The sequence below is a fragment of the Numida meleagris genome, chromosome 4 (genome assembly GCF_002078875.1).
Source record: "Numida meleagris isolate 19003 breed g44 Domestic line chromosome 4, NumMel1.0, whole genome shotgun sequence".
Lineage (NCBI taxonomy): Eukaryota > Metazoa > Chordata > Aves > Galliformes > Numididae > Numida > Numida meleagris.
This window is the reverse complement of record NC_034412.1, coordinates 36,753,827-36,776,220: the sequence shown is the minus strand read 5'-3', so window position 1 is coordinate 36,776,220 and position 22,394 is coordinate 36,753,827. Positions and strand designations below refer to the sequence as shown.

The 22,394-nt window shown below is 35.9% G+C and overlaps 1 protein-coding gene and 1 long non-coding RNA gene across 3 annotated transcripts in view; one reads left to right on the top strand and one right to left on the bottom strand.

Annotated features, from left to right (window-relative positions):
* Window positions 1–22,394, top strand: part of LOC110397511 — a 37,784-nt gene that overhangs the window by 10,680 nt on the left and 4,710 nt on the right. Inside the window, exons 2-3 of the long non-coding RNA XR_002437822.1 lie at window positions 1,238–1,320; window positions 4,038–4,186. This is a non-coding gene — a long non-coding RNA (uncharacterized LOC110397511). The remainder of the gene's footprint in view (window positions 1–1,237; window positions 1,321–4,037; window positions 4,187–22,394) is intronic.
* EDNRA (endothelin receptor type A) overlaps window positions 10,168–22,394 on the bottom strand; it is a 30,437-nt gene continuing 18,210 nt past the window's right edge. For both annotated transcript variants that reach the window (XM_021393865.1, XM_021393866.1), the window contains 5 exons: window positions 20,347–20,545; window positions 16,370–16,522; window positions 14,132–14,265; window positions 13,621–13,729; window positions 10,168–11,826 (listed from right to left, as the gene is read on the bottom strand). In XM_021393865.1, the coding sequence (XP_021249540.1) occupies window positions 11,686–11,826; window positions 13,621–13,729; window positions 14,132–14,265; window positions 16,370–16,522; window positions 20,347–20,545 (736 nt within the window). In that variant the 3' untranslated portion in view covers window positions 10,168–11,685. The remainder of the gene's footprint in view (window positions 11,827–13,620; window positions 13,730–14,131; window positions 14,266–16,369; window positions 16,523–20,346; window positions 20,546–22,394) is intronic.

Sequence of the window (22,394 nt, the reverse complement as noted above, 5' to 3'; positions counted from 1 at the left end):
CAAGCTGATTCCTTTTGGAAATTTTTTTCAGCTACTTTTGCAGATACTGTTAAAGAGCAAGTATATATATTTTACTTCAAAGCCATATACTGTTGTGGTTTTGCAGTATTCAAAAACCAGACACCCTCAACACATGTAAGTACACTTCATCAAGGAGGAATGTCTTTGTTATTTTGGAGAAAGATGCAAATTATTTTACTGTGGGGTGACAGTATTGGAACAGTTTGTCCAGCAAGATTGTGGAGTCTCCTTCAGAGATGTTCACAAGCCGTCTGAACAACCGGTTTATACGGCCCTTCTTCAGCATTGGATTGGACAAGAGTCCCTCCAGATGTTCCATCCATCTTGTACCATACTGTGATTCTCTAACACAGTGAACAGTAAAAATAAACAGGAAGAACAGCCCTACGAATTGTACTGTTAACTATTTCTGAGCTAATTGTTTTAAGAGATGTGCTTCTCTATTTTGACGTGGCCTTGGCTGGCCTGGGTAGAAAATTATTAGTGGGGAACACTGTTATGGAAGGATAGTCTCTATATTCCATGCTTAGCCAGGATGACCCTGAAGCATTTCCAGTAGAACTAGTCCGTGTAAATGCACAGACATTGAAACAGACAAGTCTGCAGCTCTTAATCTTACTTTTCTCCCTCTTAACAACTTCCTATTTAGTTTGTTACTGTTTACATGCTGTAATGTGAAGTTCCATCTTAACAGGATTTCAAGCAGGGCACCTATCCTCTGCTACTTTGTTGTCATTTTACTGATAACCTGAGACACAGAGATACTAAGTTATGACTTGGAGCTTTACTGTTAAGTTCGTCTATTTAAGTAATGATGGGAAGATATTACAGTATGATGTTAAAACATAATTACTCTACCTGCCAAAATTAAGGAAGAATGCCTCATAAATCACTGTTCAGATCATCTCCCCAAAAACACTAGTTAACACTGCCATATAAGTTCAGTACTATGATCCTTCAGCGCTTCCACCACCTTAACACCGTATCTCTTAAACAGTGCAGCAGAACCTTGGTCTAAATATGTTACCTGCTGTCAAAGAGGAGCACTTGGCCAGTGCCAAGAGAATCTGTATAAGCCCAGTGGCTGAAACTGACCAGGATCACTTTAATTTGTTTCATATACCTATGAATGTGCTGATAAACTGGTTAATGAGCCCACTATTCCTATCAGGAAGTATATCAAATAGTAATCAAAAAATACTGTATTCTCTTGCAGAGATGTATTTCATCAGAGGAGACAGCAGACTCTCACTGAAAGAAGAAGCTAATTCAGCAACTGTTTGCTGAGGAATTCTAACAGTAAGTACTCCTACAATTCTTCATAATTTATTTCATTTTTCTAATTTAGTATAACTTTGTTCTAATATCTACCAAATGCTTCTGAAAACACGTATCAGTTAAGTTTTGATGGTTACAAATACAGTGTTAGACTATTACAGAGGGATAAAGAAGAAAATACTTTGATTGTGATTATGCTGATGCATCTAGGTCATGCTGGTCTCTCCTTCACCCCTTCCATCTTGAAAATAGTTTAGCAGAACTCAGAGGAATAGAAAAAAAAAGGGCAAAAAAACCATCAAAGGTAGAGAACAGTTTTCATACACCATATAAGTAAACAGACTAGGCAGTGTGTAAACTCATGAGCAGCAAGGTAAAAGCTTTTTCACTATTTCTTAATGCAAGAGCTATGGGATACTGAATGAAATTATCGAATGGCAAGTTCATAGCATATCCTCACAAAATGTAAGTTAAATCACCAGATTCACTGCCTCAAGATGCTGTGAATATCAAAGGATTGAACACAGTCAAAAAGAGAAAATAACAGAGAAATACTTCTCATATGTCCCAAATATACTGATTCTCCCCACTAATTGGTGAAAGCTTAGATAGTCTACCAGGGAAGTGTTCCTCTGTGCTTATACTGCCCTTTTATCCTTCCCTAGGTATTGATCATCACAGGTTATAGGAAAGTCTGACTCAGTATAATTGCTTTTAGCTTTTTAGATTCTTACGGTCATTAATATATAGCATTCTCATGTAAATACAAAATAGAGCTGACTCTTATGCTGGTCAGGAATGTGTTCATTTCACACAGGGAGTTCTAAACTATTTGTATAGCATTAATTTATTCTTGTACCATTTCTTTAAATTACTAGTTTTACTTTTGAAGGACCTCTCAAGAAATTGGTTCATCCACTCCCTAAAATACGTTCTACCAATATTGAATTTTTAAAATAATTATTGTGTATTCTGAATGCAATCATTTCACCTGTAATCGCACTACAGTCACATACTAAATCCTTGTCCTGTAACACTTAATAACTTTGTGTCCACCTCAGAGTGCATTTCTCTTTTTTTCCTGCTATATTCCAATTGCAAACACATCACTTACTTGGTTATCACTGTCACCTGGAGGTCTCTTTCCACAATTCTATCTTCCCATTAGAGAGCAGCTTTTGATCACCTTCCTCAGATGTACTCCTTTCCTTTTCTGCAAATTGATACAATTTATCTTCTGCCTGTGCTTTTCTCCTTTTAGGATTTCATCTATTCTATGGCATTATTATAAAAATTAATTGATTTACTTCCTTGCTTATAGTAAAACCTTCTAATTTCTTTTTCATTTTAGAGTAATACTTGTGAATTTTGTCAGGCTGATTGTCTTAAAACATAAATTCTCAAGCTATTCTGAGATATGAATAATATAGCAAGAGCTGTATCTCCCACATTGTAAAGTTGCACACATTGCTGTGTTAATCAACTTCAAGTTTGATTTGAAGGGCTTTTTTAGTCGCTGTTTACTTTGGTGAAATTTCTAATGCAGCACTCCTGCAACTCCACAAATATAAGCATTTTTTTTCCTTTTTCCTGGAAAAATGCAGTTTTGGGACAAGATGCTTGTTCATGTTAGTTTCCTTTTTAAAGATAAGTACTTTAATCAGAGTCTTGAAGAGATTTGTTTGTTTTCAGAGATTCATAATAAAAATCATGTCTTCCACAAGTATATTTGCTCTGGTTCTAAATGAATTCATTTGGATATCAGTAACCATTAATTACAGTAGCATGTTACAGTAGCTGTGTTTGCTCTGCTGCTGAGTTGTTTGGTCTGTCTAAACTGAGCTTTTTGTGTCTGTACTGAAAGTACAAATACCAAATCTAGATTAAAATTAATTTGTGTATCTCTTTTTATCTGTAGTTCATCAGCTCTGGAACTGTTTGCAATGTAAATGTTAATCCATTGGAAATTAGAATTCAGAATATCTATGTTTTTATAAGCATTAACAATTTTATGACATTTAGTTTAGAGTAAGGATTGTATAAATCCTTTACTTCCATGATGTGAGGCGGACACATTTATCTTTTTATTCACTGTGATTCTGAAGTGGCTTTGAGAAAAAAATTGATAGGAAGAATTTCCTAGAGATAAAAACTAATTTCAATACCAATATTTAGTTGCTCTTTTCCCCATTAATTTTACTCGGTTTCCTATCTTCACCTATCCTACAATTGTCATATTTTAATTAGCTTTATATTTAGGAACTACCCAAAAAATATAAGGTATGTTCACACTAGAATTTTTGGAACAGCATAGTAAAACCAAGGGCCAGCTTTAGGCCTGGATAGTGTAAACTTTTGAAGTACTAGATGTAGTAAAGAGTTCAGCATAAGTTAATTCATCCTACTTCTTGGCGGTGTTAAGTCAAGAATAAGATCTCAGAGAAAAGGACAAGATAATAGGGGAGAGATATCAAGGGCAAACTGTGAGCACTGAGCATGGGGACTTGGAAATTAGAATTCAATACACAGTTTCTAATTTCCCTCAGAAGTCTGTAGACCCATTAGAGAAAGTTTCTATCTTTTGAATCTGCAGAGTTCTAAGGGTACTGCAGAGTTTGGATAATGGAAAACAACTAACGCTCAGAATTTCTTTTATATCACATAGTCAACATTAAAAAAAAATCAGTATTAAACATTATCAACTTTCATTTTTAATGCTTTTTATGATTGCTATGCAGGCTATGTTGCTATGGGCTTGTGGATTACAGTTTTGGAAAAATTTGTTAGGGTATTCAAACAACATGTATTTGAAGCAGGATTTGGAATAGATATTCAGCTCCCTGATGAGATCAGAATTGTTCCTGAGTTGCACTGCTTGCTTATTTGGGTAAGTTAATCCTTTCAATTGTTCCATCCTCACACCCACTGTAACAAATCGTTGCTAATACCTCTGGAATTGCTGGGTCACAGCCTAAACCAATGGTTGAGCACCAGGTGAGAAGGTGTGGCTAACCAGGGAGCTCAGGTGCAAGCAGTGCACAAGGGTGACTGGAAGGGGTGGAGCCTGGATCTACCCCTCCTCACCCTCATTTAAGGGTTAGCAGCCAAGGGAGTAGTATCTCTCCAGATACAGATTGTACTCCTTTTGAGTTGTCACTGGTTGTTGGAAGGGATGAGCAGTTTTTTTTCCTTCTGTGTTACTGTCTATTACTCCATAGCTTTTACATCCTAGTAGAAGGCACTGTCATTGTTTTCCACTGCTATACATTAAAGTATGGTGATTTGGGATATAAAGTAGTGCTGTAGTAATCTTAAACTAAGGCATAAAGTGTTCATAAAATTAATTATCTGTATTCAATGTAGAGACTCAACAGAAAAAAGGTTAGCAGATTATCCTATAAATTAAGTCTATCTTGGCGTTCTTATCTTCCATTCAGGGGAGAGTGTATTAGAATTTACCTGCAGATGAACTAAAAAAGTGATCTAGTGTTACTAAACGGAGCTTGATAAGAAGTATGTCATCTTGGTTTAGCTATGGAAGTTCCTTTTCTGGTGATATTTAACTCCTTTCTTTGTATGTGTATTATAAACTCTCCGTATGATTTTACTTGTTAACTTTATTTGCATACAAAACAAGGTTTAAGAGTGGCAAAAACTACTGAGTGGGAATGGAAGTATGTGAGGTTTTCATGCAGCATTTAGTTAGTGTAAATTGTTTTCCCAAAGCCGAGAAATACGTCCTTAGAACAGCTAAATATGTAATCAGCTACAGAAGATAAAATTCTTCTGAAAGAAGGCAGATTCCAGAGGTCTGTACAGCAGAATAGCAAGGTTTTCACTTTAAGTTGGCAGAGAGAACCCCCAAAGAGATGCTTTGCTCTTCTATATGTCAAATGCTCCAGGAATATAGCATGCTATATACCCTGCAGTAATAAATATTGATCCTGTGACTCCTCTGATAAAATATTTCTACATTTCTGAGGTATGTTCCCACTATATACTATGTCCTCATTGATTTCAGTGCAGACTAGAGTTATTTCAGTAAAACTGATCTGCGTAATTGCAGTAGGCATGTCAAGGCCATGTAAAGTTAGGATATCCCAGCCAACTGTACGTTGCTAATGTCTGCCTGTACAGTAAAAAGGATACATCTAAGGAAACCAGTTAAGCGCATTAGCATAATGTATTCTTATTGAAATGTGTGCAATAGCTTGTACAAGAAAGAGTTATACTGTGGAGTAAAGATAGGATAAGGACAATAGTCTGGGTTTTCAGGTTATCAGTATTCTACAGTGGGGATTTTTGCCAAGTCTTCCTGTTCTCCAGTTCTGACATTCCATCCCTGCTGTTAGAGTCATGTGAGAGAAGAAGCCTGTTGGTGCTAACCCCTTTCACTAAGTGACCTGTATGGGAAGAAATGTATGCCAAAAGTTCTCTTCCCACCCAGTTACCATAGAGTAATTTTGGAATTACTCATGCAAGCCACAAAAAATCTTTTACTTTTTCTGTCCTCCTTAGGTGTCATGGGCTTAGTCATATTGTCATAGTTACCATGCTGATGGGGCGCCATTACATACTGACAATGAAATCCCAGTCCTCCTGAAATCAGTGGCAACTTTGTCATTTACTTAAGTATGTTCCTACATTTTATCCCAAGTTACTAATTGGAACTTGAGTGTCTGTACTTCAAAGTGTAGTACTTTAATTTTGGTTAAAGTAATTCCTTTAGCTGGAGAATATTAAAACAATCTTTGTTATATATATAATTATTCTTTCTATTACTTATCTAGCCCTTATATTAAAGCATTTGGTTGCAATACATTGGTTCACATTGTTTGTTATCATAGTCATATGTGGCATGCTCAGTCAAATTACATATTTTTTTCTGCTCACTCTCTAATGACTGACACTTTTAAAGTAAATAGAAGTTCAGATTTCTTTAAGATATGTAAATGCAGTTATTTTACATGGAAGAATAACCAATGCTTAAACTCCTGTGCAAGCAGATTCTCATGTATACAAATATCATAAAAATGAAATAATTCAATGATTTTGACTGTGCAAAACACCTTGGCATTGGAATTATTGCAATTTGTTTAAGATGCAGGAAACCCAGATGCTGGATATCATGGAAAATAATAGCTAGAGACTTTATTTGTGGTGCAAGACAACAATGTTAGTTAGCTCTCAGGAAGGCTTCCTCCTTCCTTTACAATTACCTTTGAGACTGAGATGTTTTCTGTAGCTTTAGAGAAACACTATAGGGAAAAGGAATAATCTTGCACTTCACAGTTATGCCTTCTTAATTCCCAGAATTGAGAGCTGTTTTGTATAAAGGAGCATGAAGATTTATGCCTCTTGATCTAAGATCTCTGTACCTCTGTCTTGGAGGGCAAAAGCCACAAAAACTATACAAATAGGTATTTCAATAAATATCAGATGTGGTTACAAGGTGGCAAGTTGGTGTCTGGTAATGATGGATTTCTAATCTTTTAGGTTTCAAATATGTAGCAGAATGCATGTTCTCATAGACAGCTCAGATAGACTTCTCTTGAATCATTTTGAATGCTTGCTTCAGTAACATGTCGGCTAAGTTGTTTTTTTTTTTTTTTTATTCCCAAAGTCTAAACTAACATAAGATTAACATAAAGGCCTTATTCTGAGATGCACCAAATATTTCCAAATAAGAAACTAAGTGTTTCTCAGAATACTTGGCAGATAGTTTCTCTGAGATATGTGCAGAATGCTGCTGAAGAATGGTGTATTTTTTTCCTTATCAGTTCTAACACTTACACTGAGCTTTAATGAAATGAGGAAACGAATAGTACTTAAAAATATCAGTAATTAATTCATCCAATAACATAACAGATTTTATCATCTATTCATTTGTTTATAGCGATATAAAAATTTGAATGAATTCTGTGGTTGGAAAGGCAATATTTAATGAGATGACAAGGATGAAAGAACATGTTTACTACTGAGCTATCGGCTTCGCTTTCAGAAACCTTAGAGTTCTTTGTAAGTGAGCATTTGTTTTACAGACACCACAAGATGTACTTGAAACCTGTAGAGCACACACAGAGTCTTTACTGGTTTTAGTTTGATGGTGTTTATTTGCAACTCCCTCTAGTAATCTTCCTGTTATGGATTTGGCATTGTTCTGTGTTTCATCACTTTCCAGCTTACATCAGTCGAGGCTTAGGCAGTTTTTCTGTTGGTGGAAATATTTAATGATATGTTAATTTACCAGAAAGAAAGTAAGAAAGATGAAGGTAGTCCTTATTATCTGAAAAAATGCAGGGCTCTTTGGGTATCTTTAGAGAAATTGCTCTGTAGACCGTAGATTTGACTGTGTTAAGTTGGCAGTGATGGGGGCTTATGGTTTTTCGTGAGAAAGTCTAAAACCAAAATTTCCCTCCAAACTCCTGCACTCTGTTGTGAATCCCACCTTGCTTCTGTACTTGAGAGTGAATGACTGGCAGAAAAGAAAGAGCCACAGTCCTGTATTTTTAAGGTTCCAAAAGAATTCAGAATTTAGAAGCAGTATTTTTAAAAAGATGAAGAACAACAAAAGCAATTGTAGCCAATGATACTTCAAAGCTGTGACTCCAGCAACAGTTAATTTCAGAAGCAGATGTATATGTGCAGGGCAAAAAGCTGATTGTAGGTGGGATATTGGAAGTCATTTCATTTCACCTTTCTTTAGAGAAAGTGAACATGACCTACATTTTTTTTTATTTAGTTATTATTTTCCTTCCTCACATTTGGACTACGTGTTGCTTAGTTGAAACAAACCTGTTTTTTGTTCATTTGCTTTGTTTTTGGTTCTCTTTCTTTTTTTTCCTCCCCTATGCAACTTGGTGATTGCTTCTGTTCTGTAAATATTTGATGTATTTTCCCTCACCCTGCCTTTGGAGGTAATTGCCTTTCTTTCCCTCTTCCCTTTGAAAGGGTGGGAAGTCTAAGTTAGGAATACTTCATTAAGCCAAGCTTTCCACAACTGGTGGCCTGAAAGAAATATAAATGCATGGAATTTGTTCTGTTCTTTCCACAAACTGAAACTTGTGATGCTTCACAGAATCACATGATATAGTAATAAGACTGTGATAAATATGAAAATGATAAGAGAGAGAGCAAAATCAGTAATTCCACAAGCATTGGAACTTATGAATACTGGTTTCCAAGAATGTGTGGCGGTTTTATTCTCAAATGCCTTACAAGTTGTAACCTCTAATTAAAGTTATTTTTCAGCTGTAATGTTAATCGCATCTCTCTATTATGCAAATTCACTGATTACATATATACTCAATTTCAGCGATCTTTTCTGTAGAGCACAGGCTCTTGTTTTTCTACCCATCCATCAATTCCCATGAAATTCACTGTAACTTCGTAACTCTGTTCTATAAGATCTGCTTTAAACTGCCTTTTAAACCAGGGAGTCATAGTTGTTCTTGGGAGATGTAGGTATAGACATGTAAATACCTGAAACTGGCTGCATTAAAAGCAAAATAAATATACTCAGACATGACAATTGTATAAGCCTCCTTTCAAGAAACTAAAGTAACAGTCCTATCAGGTAAAATTTATGATGAACTCCTACATAGGCAGTTTTTTCCAATGCACAAGAACTACCTAGGTCAGATCTAAAGCACAGTTTCGTGTGTAAATGAACACATGCAAACCTAAACATATCTAAAACATATGTATGCTATATCTGTGAAGTAAGGATAAAATGTACCAAAGATGAAATTTTTAGTGAGGTAGTTTGAAATAAATGCATATTGAAAGCAAGAATAACTGGTTTCTAAAGTTAATGTCTGGGAAGTGCTTGATTTTTAAGAGATGAGACTGTACATAAAAGAAAACAATGGAATTTTTTACTGATTCACCAAAAAGAATTGGCAATTTTGAAGTCCACAAAAAAGATGATCACGATAGTTAAATGGATTTTAATTACGATGTTCAGATACTACAAAAGTTAAAGAAATAAATCTGAACATGTGGAGAACAAGATTTAAAAATACTAATTTCAAAGATCGTATTGAAAATATGGTAATTACTTCTCTTGCCCAACAAAAAACTCTTCTGAGCCTTTAAATAGGAAGGAGACAACTTTAAGCAGGAGTGGGGGAAAAAAAGTATGAATATGAAGGAGGTATCAAATGTGAACATGGCATGAAGTATAGATAAGGGGTAAAGATGAGCTAAGAGACGCATCTTGTAAGATTCCAGAAAATAAAACTGTGGAATAGAGATTTCAGTATAGAAAATGCTGGGCTAGGTTGAGCAAGAAATACAAACTGGAGAAGTAAAAATATCTGTAAAATCAGAGGAGATAAAAAACTTCTTGCTGAAGTTTATTATGATGCAAAGGAGAAAACAGCTTCTGTGCAACAGCAGAGCAAAACTAAACCTACACTAGTTTTGGTGCACAAGGAGAAATGTCAGAGCACCTTTTTGCAGAACTTGGCAAAAAAGAAAAAAGCTTATTACTGAATCTGGTTGTATTTCTGATTTGTGGTAGAGTTTTTCTGGCTCTTAGAGAAAATGAAGTGCCAGTTTACTTATGTTCACTCCTCATGTCTGTTTTCTTGTTACATTTATTATCTGCTCAATACATTCAGCAGTGAGGGTGTGAGGACATAAAAGAGACCATGTAATTAGCCCTTCCAAAGTAAAAGCATTGTTACTCATTTGCTATTTTTTTATACAGTTTGAGGATGAATAGTTTTGAGTAAAGTTCAGCCAAGTCACATTCAAGAGCACTGCTACAGAGCACTGACAGCAGACTGTATGTTAATAACATATGACCATAATTTTATAGGTATTTATATATATATATACCATGGAGACAAAAGCACACAAATATATAAACTAAGTTAAAAACTTTTTTAATATACTTAAGAAGATCTGTGTGAATGTAAACATTTGGGAAATTTGTGCAGCAGAATTCACTGTAGGCACTAGCATTTTGACATTGTAAATAAAAATATGCAGGTTTATGTCATTCACTTAAAATGTAACATTTTTTTTAAATTGTGGAAATTCAGTTGCTGTTTCTTAACCTGGAACAAAAAGCGTTACAAAGTTCCTAGCAGATTTGTGCACTTATCTGACACCATACTGTGGAATTCCACTACCTAATAAAATGCTACCAGTTAAATTTTTTATAGCCAAACAATGAATCTCTTCCCGTGTAACCACAATGAATGGAAATAAGTAAAATACCAGTTTACGTGTATGCAAGCAATGTTTTCTATATTATTAACAGCATTTGTATGGTTAGCAATTCTAATAAACAGTCAAACCCCATTAAAGTCTTTGAACATTGTGAGAGTCAGACAAAGAAACTCTAAGAATAAGGCACAAAATGTCCATGTGCATGTCCAACTCTTATGGACTTCCACAGTTCTCCGTTTGCTATGACCATAGTAGCTTCTTGTTCACAATGTGTAAGTAGTGTTATGCATAGTTACTATGGAATAATCATATTCTCAGAACTCTTTGAACAGTTTTATTAATGTTTCACTATGTTCAGTGACTCTTATTTTGACATAGATTTAAAGCAGCTATAGTCTACGTAGATTAATAGGTTAATATAGTTTAAGAATTAACATGACAGGTTAATTGGAAACACGTTCTCTGTGGGCATCTTTTATTCATTTTGTTGATACAGATTGTTTATTATATTTTGTACAAAGCTTTAGATTAAATAACACAGTACAGTACTGTGTTATTAGTACCTCTTTTTGGTATTAGTCTGTGCTTAAGTGCCAAATGTTGATGCTATTTTGTATGGTTTCTTCCTGTTTTTGAGTACTGAAGTGCTATAAATGCGAACTGCCCAGCTGATGTCATGACTTACTGTAGCATAAGTAAATAACATACTGATGTGGAACAAAACATTTTCCAAAATAAACCTGAATAAAAACACCAATAACAACATGCAAAATGTAGTGGTGCAAGGAATATATCCACCACACAGATAGAAGTAGAAAGACAAATGGGCAGAGAGAAAATTCCACTTGGATATCTTCAGAAGAATTCCATAGTGATTAATTCTTGGTGACAATCAGGTTAGGAGATTGTGGTGTACCAGTCAGACACTGGATAGTTTCTGCTTGGGTCAGAAGAGTAAACCACCTGTATGGTTCGTGTCATTTTTTTGGTGTTATACTCAACATAATTCTCAGAGACAGAATTACCATCCAGTAAATCTCAGTTCACAGAGCATCACAGCTATAGTCAGTCAACTCTAGAGATAGCGACAAGGACGTGCACTTCTGAGTTGATGATGGAACGCTCATTAGGCTTCTTGTAGAAGCAACTTTGTTGTGATATTTATTTTCCTGATTGATTCTGAAGTAACGTCAGAGTCCTTAGTTTTCAGTTTATGCTATCTTTATGGCTGCTTCGATCTGTGTTGTGATTGTTTAATTCTTGATTTTTCCACTGAATGCTTGTTCCATTCATGGGCACTGAAGTCACTAAACTTTTTGATTGGGAGCAGCAGCAACAAAGACATGACTGAAAATTAAAAAAAAAAAAATAAAAAAATAAAAGGTTATCACAAATCCATCAGCTCTATGAACACTGCCAACAGTATTTTTTATTATGAAATGAACAGAGGATTCTTGCTGAAGTGAGTGATAGGTGCACATGGGCCAAATTTTTATCCTAGGGCTGCAAATCATTTATAAGGCACAAAATTAGGTCTATGCCTCTAACTTAAAAACAACTTTCACAATAAACATTGTGAAAGCTGAGTAATTGTTTTCCCCTCTTGCTCACTGCACTTCAAACAAAATGCAAGAAGGGGAAAAAAAAAACAAGAGACTTAGGTCTCTTCTTACATCTTTGAAGAAGGCAAAATTGTTTAGGAAAAGCGATGGTGGATGTGTTGAGCTTTGTATCATTTTTCACCTTTAAGAACAGAAGGTAACCAGAAACAATGTAATCACTGGTTGGGATGTTCCCTTTTCTCAGCTGAAAGGGTGAGGAATGGTTCTTCAACTTTTTTCCTGTCCTTTTGCAGAAACTAACACTTAACTCTATGAAGATGGAAGCTTTGTTTTAGGAGAAGAAGAGTTAGCTCCCCAGAATGGGGGATGGCAATAATAGCAGTCAATCCATGACTTCTCTGAACAAAATGAGAATGAAGTGTTGAAGAGCGGTATGGTCAAACTTATGATACACGTCCTATCTATCTATATGTGGGTGGATACGTAAAACATCTGCAGAGGTAAAGTGAGAAGCTCAATTATAAAATTGAGAGATTGGCTGAAAGAATCATCTTGTACTAGAAAGGAAAAGGGAAGCTCTAATGTGAAGCTGGAAAGGAACAAATCATACCTGAAAATTAATTAATTAGATGTTAGACGGAAGAGCAAAGGGAATGTTCTTTGGAAGAGCAAAGGGAAAAAATGTAGTAATGATACGAAGAACATCCTGGTAGTCCCTGTGTTACTTTACTCTTTTACTCGGTGTCAGGTCTATGCATACTATCTTCTCCATGGTTCCCAAATGAAGTAGGACACCATCAAAACCAAAGCTGATTTTATATTACCCATGTGGAAATACTCCCCCCAAAAATGTATTCCCTGCTTTGATCGTTTATGACATTATTTTCAGTAGTTTGTGTCACCTATTTGCATTCTGAAAGTTTTGTAGTACAGCTCTATCTTCTTTTGTTTTTCTTTGCAGACAAAGCTATGTCTTCCCTTTCCATCTCACCACTCTATAACACTATTTGCTCTCTTTTTCTTTCTGTCTTTATGGCCTTGCAGAGGCACAGTGTCACAGTTATTTTAGCCTTAAAATATGTTTTCCAGTGTTGGAACTGGAAGAATGCAGGCAGAAGCCATAGAGTTTATTTAGTTACTAAGGTCAACTCAAGTGCCTGCTTTGATGTAAAAGTCTGAAAACTTTAGTCAGAATTGTTTAACTGCTGTCAGATCTAGTACTCTAGGTATATGTCTTTTTTTTTGCTCATCTAGAGCAGTGAATATGTTATCAACCAAATTCAATTTACTATACGCATCGCATGCATATAAGCAGTACTTACGAGAGCATGTCTATCTCTGTGATTGTTTACATGTGAAGACTATGTTAGACTTATTTACTGGTTTAGCATTTCAGATAAAGTGGACAGTTTCCTTTTTTCAGTTTGATATGTCTGCTATATGACCTGCTAGCTGGCAGTTTAGACAACTTATTATTCATTCATTTGTATGCCTCTCCTCCTAGCTGAGGAAAAAACAGATAGTGACTGAGTGATTTAATACTGTTTATCAACTGGACATAGTATCAAAAAGATCTTACCTGAAAACAGTTTTTAAACTTCTTACTCACAAAATAGAGTGCTATAGGGTTTATACAGGAGTTCATAGTTGCCAGGTTGATGCTGATATAATCCAATGGCAGCAAGAAACTAGGCAACAAAAAAAGAAAGCAAAACTTATAAATTCTTCATATACTGTAGAAGCATACATGTTTTTTGTGTTTACAATCTCTTCCATCACAGAAACTAATTCTTTCTCACCTGTCTCTCTTAATCTTATCTTTTACTATGACATACCTATAACGAACAGTCTCACTGAAGTTCAAAAGAGCCACAGGAAAGAGATTACAATGGCAACATATGGTATTTATTGTAATTATGCTGCCCCATTAAAACATCCACCTGAAAATGGATTTTTCAGGTGGATTTTTTAGTTGAAAAATCATAAAATGAAGTAGCATGCACAGTGACATTTCTCACATAATCTTCAAGTGCGTGACGTTATATTTTTTTTTCAGTATAAGCAACTTATTGATATAGAAGATGAAGTACCTGAGCAGTTCACATCTGCTGGGATCTCTTTCATTGTATACCATTTTCTTCAAAATTCGGCTCAAATGAAGAGGGAACCAGCAAAGAGCAAATATCACTACTAAACAGAAAACTGTCTTTGCAACTTCTCGACGCTAGAAAAATAAGTGAAGATAACTATGAATTAGTTCCTAGTTCATACTGGTAAAACATAGTAGTGAAGTGATGTTAGCAGCAAAGTTAAATTGTTTAGATAAGCATGCAAGGATTCCCAAAGTGCAGCTTCCATACCATTTGATGCCCTTGAACTTTTTTTTTAATTGGGCTTGCCACGTTTTTAGTTCTGGCCATCCTCTCCAGAACCTGCTCATCACTGAAACTGGTACAACTGGAGCACAGAGGGCATTGCCAGGGCTTAGTAGTCGTTAGCCTAGCAGTATCCACTGCTGAGCAGTCCTTAACCTAACAACTATCCCAGCCTTTCTTATTCCTCTACGTTGGACTACTTTTCTGGCAGTTTGTCAGATACACCTCTTTCTTTAGAAATATAAATACTCTGCAGGAAATTTCCTTCATCTTTGAAGGAAACTGAGATCAATCCTATTTGATAAACTACATTCAGGTAATCCTCCATGTGAGGTAACTTGTAAACTCAAGGCACCTAAATCAATTGGCAATAACAATTCTACTGAGTTATGTATCTAGTCAGGATGTCGTATTCTACATGATGTGTTATTTTATACTTAGTATGCATCCTGTTACATAAAGGGATACTGCAGACTATTTTAATTTTGTTATCCTTGCAATGCAATCTTGATGTTCTCAAGTAGTCTTTCTACAAGCAAAATTATAGCTATGTCTGTATTACAGCTTAACCTCAATAGTTAGGAAAAAATGGTATTTAATGGATATTTTACATGGCTTTCAAGATTCACTGATGAATTAGTGGATTTTGGACAATGTGTACCAGTGATCTTTGGTAGGCATGGATTTGATAAATAGAATTAAGTAGGGGTAAGAATACCACTTCTAGAAGTGCCATTGTAATGTGACAAGAGTAAGCTTTGCAAGGTTGCCATTAAAAAACTTAAACATATGAGTAAGTCTCACTAGGCACTATTATTGTTTCTTCTTTCTTCCAGTAGCAATTGTTATAAAAATAGCAGGAGCATAACTAGAAACTAATGTGGACGAGACTGAAGGAAGGAAGAAGGGCAAAAAGTGACAAAGGGACAATTATTTGTAAATTGAGGCATAAATTCATCCTGCAGGAATCAATCCAAGTAGCTTCTGGCACTGCTTATCAAGTTGTGGAAGCTGGAGAGAGAATTCCCCTGCACATAACATTGTCCTTCTAGTGGATACAGTAGCCTGTGTGACCCTAGGACAGTCGGGATTGCAGGTCCTGAAGGCTGATGAGGGGAAAAAGCGGAAAATCTGCAAAAGGGAAAGATCCTTCTGGTCTGCCTTGCTCTGAAATGTGGCAGCGGAGAAGGAATCTCTGAGAGAGCTCACTCAGCTAAAGAGAGAACTGCTCTAGGGATTCATATTTGTGAATGTGGAATTTGAAAGAAAGAGTGGAATTTGAAGGGCTAGCATTAATATTATACCGTGTTGTCTGACTAACTAAGCAGAGAAAAAGCTACAGATTTTTAAAATTTCAGTTAGGAATGAAGTGTCAGTGCTGCAAAAACATCATAGTGAGAACTGACAGTTCTGTGAATGACTTTATGGTCATTTGTTTGTACTAGTCTCCTATGGCTCTTTTCAAAGCAGTGAAGCTACAGCAGCGGTAACTGGAACAGTGCAGTAAGACTGAAACAGATCTCTATTCTAAACCAAGTTATCCTAGAATGGCTTTTTATATGAACCTAAAATTGCATATCAAAGTGTGCCAAAGTAGGGGGGATTCGTGGAGTGAATAAAAAGGCAAGAAATTTTTTATTTTCAAATCTTTGTAGTCACATTTCAAAGCATTGAGACAATAGTAATTTAAGATTAAAGAACAGGAGAACACAACTATCGCACTTTCTTAGGAAAAGAAATACACCAATGACTTTCTTGAGCTGCCTTCAGTAACTCCTTATGTTATGATTTAGTCTCATGTTCCAGGATGGGCTGAATACCTTAACATCATGACCTACATCCTCATTTCATATTTCTGTAGTTTAATGTATTCAAACACACTGTGAAACGTATCCAAGTTAACCCAAAGACAAAAGAACAGTATTTTCAAACATTGGTGTTCCTAATATTTACCTGCTTAAGGTGTTCACTGAGAGCGATTCTCAAGTTGCTGTTTCTTCTGTTTAACATTTCACAAGTCATTAGTGTATAGAAGATGGCGGTACATGCCAGTGGCATGCAGAAATAGAAACCAAACAGCCACCAAACCTTTGCATCTTTGTAAAACTGTGGAAAAGGTAAAGAGAAGGTATTTTCATATGATTCAATAGAAAGTACCACAGAAAGATATGGGAAATTGAAAGTTATTATGCTGGTATGTGTACATTTGTAAACAATCCCAAATCATATAGACTTTCTTATCAATTGGATCTACTTTGGACCAACATCAAAATGTGAATTGTGGCATTGTAAACATTTACCTTAGTGACAATCTGCCTATACTCTTGTTGCAATTTGTCTTGTATTTGAAGTAATTCATTTTGATTGTGTTTTCTGAAGATTTATACTTATTCAAGAAAATGAGTTCAGCTCCAACTTCAGTATGAAGTACAAGCCAAAATGTAGACACAGTCAGTCTGAGATAACAAATCTCTCTAAATGCCTGTCTCAGGAAATGCCATTTACCTCGGCAGCTTCTGTTCTTATTCCAAAAAAGGAAAATTCAAAATGCCTCGTAACTTTAACCACCTTTCCTTATCCAAGTGAAAGGATTGGTAGTTGGTTTGTTTATGTGTAGGGTTGATAGGAGCCTCTTCATAAGTGTTTGTCTTATATATGCAAAGCTTAGGAATGGTGGCTTCCATTGGTACGGTTACTTTTAACCCTTGAACTGCCTTTCATACCATGTGACTTTTGTGACAGGACCCTGAAGGAACTGATAGAGTAGCCATACTTTGCTGTATAATTTTAAATACTAGCTGTGGTTTAAGTCAATACATTTATGCATTATGGGAAATTCTATATTTGAAAAAATATTTAAAATTATTCTTTTCTGTAGGTAGTTATATTTTCAGGCTAAAGACAATATTGTATCTTAGTTCTTGAACTTCATGCACAGCCAAAATTTTGCACTGAAATATGACATTTTAAAGACTTCCTGTCTCTACCTTATTAGTCATTGAGATGGATATGTGTAAAAGGGAACCTTCTTTCTCATAATCTTTCCTCAAGCTTGTTTATTCCTAGCGGATGTGCTCTGGTAACATCGTGGTTCCCACACCAAATGTCAAAATGCTAATAACTGAGGATTATACAGATCCTGTTTGAAGAAGTCAAACTTTGACATCTTGTTTACATTTAAAACTGAACAGCACTAAACTTTGAAAGATGAAGGAAATAAATGCAATGTAATAGACTAGTATTTAATAATGTTCATTTCTTAATCTGCTGTAGTTACACCAGAGAGTTGATTTACTGAGGAAAAAGGAAATGGCTTTTATTTTTCTCCCTCTAAACCAACAGAGTTAGCTGCTTACAGAGCTTGCTAGTTTAGATTATGCTACTGGTATCTAGGCCATAGCCCCACCCTAGAGGCATCTTGAACTGTGCTCATTAGCTTGTTTCCTCCTCTTTATTGTAACTTCATCCCTGCATGAGGAGGGGCTGCGGCCTAATGCGTAGTTACACGCTCCTCTGGGGCTGCATTTTTCTGGCTGGGACCTGAGCTTCTGCCAGCAAAAAAGCAGAAAACAAAATGCCTCATATTTTAAGAGTTTGTACTGAGGGGAAATCTAATTACCACTCCTCCTGCAGAGAAAAGGATCACAAATACATGGAGCAATTGCCTTTTCTGTGGCAAATTCCTATGGGTTAGACTAGAAGCATATTGGTTGGGCAGCACAGTAAAATGTATACTGTGTGAAACCACACTACATTTAAAAGGAAAAAAATTATTATGTTTGTTTACCAGCCTTCATGAGTATTGCATGTCAGTCAGTGCATCCGGAGTCCTGTCACAACTCTGACCAATATATAAATTCTGTACGAAGACCTGACTTTGTGAAGTTACATATCCTACACAAAAACGCCTGTAAATGATTAATTATGGAATCTGACTTTCTCAAAGCTTACATCAAAGCACAAAACTGGGTTGATTTAAGAGAACTAGACATTCTTTTGTTTGTCTTGAAAGCCCACATGGAACTAGTTTTCTACAGGAAATGTGCATTTTAAACAAGTTTCCTAGTGCACTCAGCCACTAGGGAATCATGGTCTAGCATGAACCTTTCAAGTCCTTCAAGAATAGTTTTAAACGTGAATAAATTCTCCCATTAAAAATAAAAGTTAATCATAAACCCTTCCCTAAGCTTAGTAATTGCTTATTTTGATGTTTGTGTTAGTGAATATGGTATTTAAGGTTAAAATGGTATTTCCATTTTAATCTCATGTTTATACTTGTTTGCAATACATTGAAACACAACACTCTTTTTGACAGACGCATCCAATGCTTATTCTCAGATTGGACCTAAATGCTGATTTATTTCCTTAAAAATCAAATTGGCATGGAGAGATTTAGATATTTGAATTATTCTGAGCAAATAAAAGATACTAATTCCTGCCAATATACAAAGCCAACCAAGCCATTCTACTAACTACAGTAAGAACAGAATAATAATCATTAATGTGCCTATGGAAGACCTGAACTGCTGTGCTTTGGAGAAATACGATGAGAAAAACATAAAACATTTTTCACAGGGAGAGAGGAAGTAAAGACTGTCCTGCTACAGTTGTGGAGAGAAGTTGCCATTAAAAAATGGAAAGACCTAGATTTACTGCAGTACGCATTTCACAGAACATGTTCTTTTAACTATAGTATCTACAAGCCGTGTTGTCTATAGAGTTTAGAAATGTACTGTAAGTTCTGGATGCTTTCACTTCCTCTTCACCTGTATTATTTCCACTAAGGATTTGCTTTTGTTTTCTCTTGCTCTTGTTTCTGACTGCCATCCCTGTAGCTTGTGTAGCCTACCAAGGTTGAGGATATTCCATTGACGAACACAATTCATGCACCCTTTTAATTTTCTACATTTCCTGACTTTGTTTGCCTCACACTTCCCAATTCTAGCCCAAGCCATGTGAGATTACATTGGATCTAATCCAAGATCCAGTAAAAGTAGAAGTATCAGACATTTGAAAACAGAAAGCAGTTTTCTGTCGTGAAAAAATTCTGGGTCAGGAGAACTGTAGAGTTTCCTTCAAGATCCTGCATTACTTGCAACAAAACTGAACAAATCCTTTTTTTCCTACTTTTTTTTTTTTAATTAATTTGTGAATGATGGGTGGCCCTTCTTTGGGTTCACAGGGAAAAAGATATTTCTTTTACTTTTTCTCAGGGTAAGACCTGGCAGAAAATCACTATCCCTCTATGCAATAACGATACATTAACTATGTAGTGACTACTCAGCTGACTTGCTTTGAACAAGCTAATGTGGATATTTGCAACTGGAAAAGTGCAGAGGCTGGGGGCTGTGAAATTTGCCAAAGAATCCTGGTGTGTACTCAGGCATTTCTCTTGCTCTTGAGTTGCAGTGCTTAGATGACAGCTAACTGCCCCAGCTACCTAGGTTGGACATATGAGTCTGTCAAACTTGTAGCCATAATTCTAATAAACGAAGGGATTATTATCTGATTTTGTGTGTGTGTTTTAAATAGAAAAATTAAGTTAGAGCCTGGCCTCACCCTGTTATGTATCTGCTGAAGGATCAGGCCATTGCATACAATGCAATGACTCATCATGGTAAAACATGCTTTCTGACAGTTAAGAGCTTCAAAGTGCTATACCTAGAAACACAATATCTCCTAGGGCTGTGACTACCACAGTCAAATTCCAAATTTCTGTATTAAAAATCCTTGGTAGTGAATAATGTTGTAAAGTCGCATTTGGTACTTTCTAGATGAAAGTAGAGACCGGTACCTATACATGAAAGTTCTTCTTTGCACCAGTGTATGTTAGAATACATTTTGTACTTTAATAGATTAACAAAGTCTGTCTTAAGGGTCTAATTTATATACGGTGGATTCAAAAAAAGAGAAGAAAAGATGTTACTTACCAACATAAATTTATTTGTAGGGTTGAGCATGCAGGTAACATAACTTTCATCTTTGTATCTGAAATGTACCACAGTAAAGCCAATGGCTTCTGGAATAGCCAGTATAAAAGACAGAAGCCAAATGGAGAAAATCTCAATAGCAGTGATCATTGGGATTCCAATTCCCTGAACACGGCTCCAGGATGCAACTGCTCTATACCTGAAAGAGACAGGCATTAATTTCCAGCCTTTAATTTCTTCCTTAAATTCAAACATCTTGCTTCAGTTTGATGAAGCTGACATCTTAGCTTTGTATTGCTTGTTCTTCTTGCCTGCTCCAAGGACTCTTCCAGCCGTCAAGCCACACAGGACACAGTAGAGCACATCAAGGGGTGGATAGTAGAGAGCAGAATGCAATAGTTCTGCTTAGGTACAAGATTGTATGGCATTCTGCTATATAGACTGTGCTTATGACTACTAATTAAGGTAGGCTAGGTTTGGGAGGACAGACTGTATTTTATACTAGTTCAAGTGATGTAACAGCAGAAAAAAAATCTTTCTAACACAGTAGCTGTTCTAATAAATCTGAAGAAACTATATTCTTCAGCTACCTCAACTTTAAGAGCAGTGCTGTCTAAGGTGGTCAACTGGCATGCAATGAAATACTGTGAGAATACTCTTCATCATATGAAAATGCATTTGTTTACACTATTTAGTGCTAAAAATACTGTCTTTATGAAGCATATTCTGTATCGACCTTAGACTACAACGGAGTCCTAGTTAGATTCTTCTGGCAGTGATCTCAGCCCCTGCATTACGTTTCTGATGAGAAAATGAAGTGTGTGGCTAAGTGTGCACATGCCAAAAGTAGCACATTTTCTCCACAACTTTATCCCCTAGATACTAAGTTTCTCTGTTTAAAAAAGAAAAATGAAATTACTGAAACCTGCTTTGCTGTATGAATGCAATTCATAGCTTGAACTTCAGGTAAGAAGTAAGAACTCTTAAAAGTTTCAAGTATTTCTCCCTTTTACTCTTCACCTCTTTATCTTCCCTGTCCCTCACATGCTGGATTCTTGCTACAGCCTGCAGCCATTCCCCCGTTCGGGGAACAGAGTGAGTCTTTCTCTTCTACTTCTCTGCCAGTTTTCAAGGATCTTGTAGGAATTTGTTAGCTTTGAAAACTCAACCTCTCTGTCAAGTCTGATCAAAAGGTTCAAAAATTATTGAGAGAAGACTGATAGGAATGTAATACAGAGTACACGCTAGTCCATAAATTACATTTTCAGTAGCAGATTTGATTGTTATCTATCTGTAGCTGCAGTAAACAAGTTACTTAGCATTTCCAGAAATTTAGCAAAGATAACTATCTAAAAATTGTGGAAAGAACAAACATTAGTTTTGTTTTTGTAATCATCTGAAAAGCATTCTGGAGAGTCTTCTGTCATTGGTCATGCAACAGTTTCTAAACTATATTTTATTTTCACGAAGTAATAGCATTTTCTCATTTTGAATTACAGTGCTATATGGGCTTCAGGTAGAACTAATCTTCTTTAGCTGAGGAGAGAAAATTATGATTGCAGGAAGTCAGAGTGTTGACATGGGCTCAAGGATGACAAGGGTTTAAGGAAAAGAGTGGTTGAGAGCTCTGGATTAAGGTGCTTTGTACTGAGAATGGCTGGAGTTTGAATTTCCGAAATGGAAGGAGTTAAGACCTTCTGATGGGGAAAAAACTGTTGAGGGATGTTGAACCTAGGCTACTGATGTCAGTAAAAATTTCTTATTAAAAGGCAACCACGCCCCTCCTCTAACCAAAACACTAATTTAGAATTGTAGATTCACATACATGGCATTTCTTCTGATCCCCTGTATCACACCCCCTTTTTTATTGTTTTTTTTGGAATTGCACTCATTATCAGGATGGAATAAGTGAGTTATATCCCATGTATCCTTTATGTTAGAAGGAAAAAGATGCAGAAATGCAAGATCAGGCCCTCATAAAAGCTTCAGAAGGCATTATTACAGAATATCACTGGAAAGTATATGTTACCATGGTTGCAGTAAACAGA